At 52.4% G+C, this 5,863-nt stretch overlaps 1 protein-coding gene across 1 annotated transcript; it reads left to right on the top strand.

The window, feature by feature from the left end:
* Positions 1-208: 208 nt before the first annotated feature.
* On the top strand, positions 209-5,578 carry LOC125759509 (uncharacterized). Its single transcript, XM_049418369.1, is given in 4 exon segments — positions 209-622; positions 624-1,226; positions 1,405-1,810; positions 5,388-5,578. Coding segments are annotated over 4 exon segments (1,614 nt in total).
* Positions 5,579-5,863: the final 285 nt, after the last annotated feature.

The following is a 5,863-nucleotide window of genomic DNA, read 5'->3' on the forward strand; positions in this document are numbered from 1 at the left end:
AAACTTTACTGGCGCAGCCCGACAGGATCGGCAAGCCACACGAAGAGCAACTGCAAGGAGGTGCCAGCGAGTCCCACCGCCATCGAAAGTCGTCGGGAGCCGCACCACATCGGAGGCCCCCAGCAGAAACGGGTGAGCGGGATTCCTTACGCTTTGTCTAAGTTGGCATGGCTGTTGCTCTGTGAGGCTAGAGATGATCACGCGCAGAATGGCAAGCGCTGTGGGGTCTAGTGTGGGCGAGGATGGTGCATCTGAGCAGAGAGAAGATCAGAGACAGCAGGAGCTACCGAGCTTCAGAGAGACCGAGTCTGAGCAGTCGGTCACCGGAGGTGGTAGTGGGGCGCTAGGCGCTCTACAAGATCCGGATAGGTCAGATCCAGAGGGAATGGCAGTACGATGCCTGCAGCTCGAGCTCGAAAAAGTACGCCTACAGCTTGAATGTGAACGCGTAGCCCTACGCAGAGCAGAGATTGAGCAATCGAGTAGGTCGCCTTCGATGTCGGGAACGAACGACCGCCGCCATACCGGCATTGACGGAGTAGCACAATGCGCTAAAATGCTGAAGGCATACAGGTTGCCGTGCGACGCGGATGTCCCGATGTGGTTCGATGAGGTGGAAAAATCTGTTTTCATCCTTCCAGGTACCGGAAGGCAACCGAGTACACTTGATAATGCCTGCGCTGTCTGAGCGAGTCCGCTATATGCTGTGTAGCTTGAGTGAAGAGGAGTGTGTGGATTATGAGATCGTGAAACGTGCGGTACTAAATGAACTTAAGCTCACCCCAGCTGAGTACTTAGACAGGTTTCAAAAGGTGACGAAGAAAAGAGAAGAAACATGGGCTCAGTTCGCTTCTCGGGCCAGAACGTACTTCGCGTATTACCTGCAATCTCGTAATGCGGATACTAAGGAAGCGGTTGCTGAGCTAATGGTCGCTGACCGAATGAAGGCGAGTTTGGGCCCGGAAGGTCTAGAGTATGTTCTTTTGCGGGAGGGCGAAGAGTGGTTCAAACCTGTAGAGGTCGCTAAAGTTCTCGAGACTTTTGAACAGGCGAAAGGAAAGGGTCGAGCAACTAAGACGCTTGGAGTGCCAACTGCTCCGCCGTTAGCCAGGCAGGCCGGCATAGAAAAGGCCAATGTAAGGTGCTACATTTGTCGCGGTCAGGGTCACGTGGCTAGGGATTGTCCTCAGGCCTCAAGTAAGGAGCAGCATGCGAAGTTGACCACTGTGCCTAAACAGAGATAACAAGAGATAAAAGCGAAGGAAAGGCAGGGAGGTTAACCAGATTATACCCGGTTTGCTACCCTACACGGGGGGAGGGGGAAGGGGAGAAAAAAAGAATAGAGATAGCCGTGGACTAATAGTGCCTAAACAGAGAGTCCATAATGTCGCCATTGTTGATAAGTTACCGCCACCCGAGCAGGAAAGGGTGCTGAGTGCGAGGGTGGAAGTATTCGAGCGAAGTGCTGGCTCGGGCCGGTCGAAACTGGAACTTATCCCGATCACGTGCGGTGGCATAACTACTGAAGCTGTGCTGGACACAGGCAGCGAAATAACGGTGATACGTGAAGGGATACTTCCGCAAAGGGTAAAGGATTCATCGGGCGCAGTAAGGCTCCAGTCGGCGTTTGGAAAAACCATCCAAGCAACTTTGGCTACATTGCCAATAGCTTTAAACTACCCGGGAAGGGTGGGACAACCACAGAAGGTTGATCTAGTGTGTGCTATTACTGACCAGCTCGCGGATGGAGTTAACTGTCTGCTGTCAAAAGAGGATTGGGAGTTACTGCATGCACAAGAAGACAATGGGAGTGAATGGGAAAGTGTTACGCATGTCGTCAGTGCAGTGGGACTTCGATCAGGTGAAATGAAAGACAGCGATACAGCAGTTTTAAACTGTGGCCGCGGTGAAACGGTTGATGAGGTTCAAGAATCGGGAGAAAGTGGTCCCGCTTTTGCCGATCAGGTCACTAATCAGCGAGAGCAATTTAGAGCTGAGCAGCTTTCAGATGATAGTCCTCGAAGGTCATGGGAGGATGCAAGAAAAAAGAAAGCTGGCATGTTTGTGGCAGACGGGCTCTTATACCATCGGGACTCTTTAGCGGGAGTCAAGGTCAGACAGTTAGTCCTGCCGGTTGAAAGGCGCAGCGAGGTGTTGGAGCTGGCGCATGAGTCCTTATGGGGTGGACACTTGGGGTCGAAAAAGACCAGGCAACGCATAAAGTATAGTTTCTTTTGGCCAGGAATGGAAAGGGATATTGTTGAGCATTGTAAGACATGCCATCAGTGCCAGACGCGGTCTGATAGAAGGCAAAGTGACAAGATACCCATTACGCCACTCACGCGGCCGGAACACCCATTCCAGGTGGTTAATGTAGATGTCATCGGCCCTATCGATGTGCCGTCGGCGGGAGGCCACAGATATGCCCTGTGCCTCGTTGATCTTTGCACTAGATGGCCTGAGGTGGTGCCACTCCGATCGTTGACTGCAAAGGCCACATGCGAGGCATTACTGGAAATTTTTAGTCGCACCGGTGTTCCGGAAATGGTCTGTTCTGATCAGGGCACAAACTTTAAGTCACAAATGACACAGCTGATGTTGGAAAAATTGGGCTGTTCACCAAGGTTTTCCACCCCTGAACACCCCGAGAGCAATGGCGTGGTGGAAAGATGGAACAGGGTTCTCAAAAATATGCTGTATCATGTAATAGAACGTGACCAAAAGAATTGGGACAAGCTTGTCCCATTTGTGCTGTGGGCGTACCGCGAAGTGCCACATGGCACCACAGGGGTGTCGCCATTCAGGCTGTTGTATGGCAGAAACCCGACCGGGCCTCTATCAATTTTGCAACAGACCTGGACGGGTGAAGTAATTGTGCCGGCAACTCTAAGAGAGAAACCATCGAAGTATTTGCAACAACTGCGTGAGCAACTAGATCTTGCCGCGAGCGTAGCGGAGTTGACAAGCACTGCACACCAGGGCAGATATGCTGAAGTGTACAATAGGAGGGCGCGAAGTAAAGAATTTATTGTTGGAGACCAAGTGCTGCTGTTTGATACAGCTAGGGCAACAAAGATGGCGGCCAGGTGGTTGGGGCCGTTCACGATAACAGGTAAAGAGCGGGAACACTCTTATCGCCTACAAATGAATGACGGAAAGTCCTCGGTGGTGCATGCAAATCGGCTCAGGCCCTACTATGCTAGAGTAAGCCACGTTGGGGTGGTCTTCGAAGAGGACGAAGAGTTTGGTGATGTGGAGTACGCGCCACAGGCGGTGCCTACTGCAGATGGAGATAGTGTGATACCCCCCGAAAAGCTGGATCATTTGCGTCCTGACGCGCGGAAGGAGATTGAGAGGGTATTTCAGAAACATCGCTGTGTTTTTGATGGAAAGCCTGGGATGGCTCAGGTAGGTCGGCATCGTATTGAGTTGGAGGATAGTTGTAAGCCCAAAAGGACATTCCCTTACCGAGTTCCAGAGCTGTTAAAGAAAGAGGTTAGTCGGCAGGTTGGAGAACTTCTTGATCTGGGGCTTATATACCCAGTGGAAAGTGAATTCGCACACCCGGTTGTGTGTGTGGGTAAGAAAGACGGGTCAATGCGCATGTGCATTGATTATAGGACGTTGAATGCTGTCACGCGCGTGGATGCCTTTCCAATGACTAATCCACGAGAGCTAATTTTCAGAGTGGGGCGCGCAAATTTCATAACTGTAGTTGACCTCAGGAGAGGGTACTGGCAGGTGCCAATGGATCCCCAAAGTGAATATCTCACGGCGTTCGTGACACACGATGGGCAGTACGCGTGGAGGGTAATGCCCTTCGGTTTGAAGAACTCAGCAGCTACCTTTCAGCGGATGGTTAATGCATTGCTGTCAGCACACCAGGCTTATGCATCAGCGTACCTTGATGATATAGCAATTTTTTCAGACACATGGGAGGAACACCTTCGCCATGTGGACACCGTGCTTAGGATTCTTGGTGATGCCGGTCTGAGGGCAAGCTCTGAAAAATGCCAGGTAGCGCAGACACATATCCGTTATCTAGGACATGTGGTTGGCTCGGGAACTCACGGCCCAGACCCAGAAAAGATAGCTGCTATCAAAGGCCTTGTACCGCCGCGCACAAAGAAGGAAGTGAGAAGCCTCTTGGGGCTTTGTGGGTATTACCGCGAGTATGTGTCGAACTACGCGGACGTCGCGGGCCCGCTCACAGCGTTAACTAGGCGGGGGGTGCCAAATGAAATCCCATGGGGAGAAGATGCCCAGGAGGCGCTCGATAGCTTAAAGACGTCGTTGTGCCAGGCTGTCGCCATGAACACTCCTGACCCTCATCAGCCATATTGGCTCTTCACGGATGCGTCGGCCACGGCAGCCGGAGCCTGTTTGACTCAAATGTCGGCAGACGGGAAAGAAAAGCCGATAGCGTTCGCTAGCCATCGATTTAACCCGACACAGGGGCGCTGGTCAACGATAGAAAGGGAGGCGTTTGCAATAATATGGGCGCTCAAGAAATTTGACTATTGGCTCTTTGGAGCAGTGGTGAATGTGGTCTCTGATCATAACCCTCTGTCTTACCTGACCACCAGCACTCCGCAGGGAGCAAAGCTAGCTAGGTGGGCACTTTCATTGCAGCGATACAATGTCACGGTGCGCCATCGGAAAGGCGCGCATAATGCCAATGCGGATGCACTGTCAAGGCTTCAGAATGGCTCATGGGAGCCAGCTCAATAACGAGCCATGCTAGCTTGGACGGGCGTGAATGTTCCCGTTCACCTCAAGTGTGGTGTGTGCTGAACTATAGAACTGCACGGAACTCTTCGTGGTGCATTGGACTCTTTGTAGATATATGTAGCTGTATCTAGAGCGCTTGTGCCACGTGCATACTAGATTTCTTTTTTGTTTCTTTGCGAGTGTTGTGCTTTATAGTGAAATGAAATATGTCGTGTTACCTTGCCTGTATAGCCCATTTTACATGTATGCTTTATTGAGTGTATCATTCTCAGCGTTATTCCGCACGAAAAGGCTGCTTTTCATGGATCTGTAAATAATTTTTCATGGAGCTCGGACGTAATGCTTCCGCGGCCTTTGTTTAATTTGTAGTATAGCTGAGCACGTTTAGAGCCCAGTATACTCTTTAGGAGGGGCGTGTAAGGCCGCTCTATGGCTGCGAGCCGTTCAGGAGAGAGGGCAGAGGCCCTTTAGCTAGCACGCCGATGGTGGCTGCGGTTTTCGCGCCAAGGAATGAACCGCGAGTTCGCGGAAGGCCGAGAGGGGTCTGCGCCGTCTCCCGCTGTGTTCGGGAGCGTTCAGGACGGTCGAGCCGTCTGCGGTGGCGCCATGCGGGCGAGTGCGTGCTGCCTCCCGTTTGGACGTGACATCTGGCCCAGAGCCGCGGAGGCCTGGTTTTCGAGCTCCAGGAATTCCGGTCAAAACACGGACTGGGTCCGAGGCGCTGGCCGCGCTGTTTGAAGGCATCTACCGGCCACGGGGACACACTGCAGAATACCCCCTGTGGTGTCATGTTCGCGCCGAGTCGCAGGCGACGGCCTGCTTGCTGGCCGAGGAGTGGAATGTGTAAGCGATAAATTCTGCGCACGTGGTGTTGGCTCCTGACACCGTGAATGAACATGCGTGGAAGAGAAAGGAGGAAAGCAGTGTTTTTCGGAATATCTGGGCTTTCCGTTTAGGCCCTGCCCGGTGGGCGGAGGCCAAGAAATACTTACGCTCTTGTTGGCCGCCGTGGTCAAGGGATGGACCAAGAGCGGCCACCGCCCATTTTCTTTGTTCTTGGCAGGAGATATTGAGCTGCACGAGTGCGGCAAGACAGTCTGGGCTGTAATCAGCTTTGCTGATAGATCGGTGA

The sequence above is a fragment of the Rhipicephalus sanguineus genome, chromosome 8 (assembly GCF_013339695.2).
Source record: "Rhipicephalus sanguineus isolate Rsan-2018 chromosome 8, BIME_Rsan_1.4, whole genome shotgun sequence".
Taxonomy (NCBI): Eukaryota; Metazoa; Arthropoda; class Arachnida; order Ixodida; family Ixodidae; genus Rhipicephalus; species Rhipicephalus sanguineus.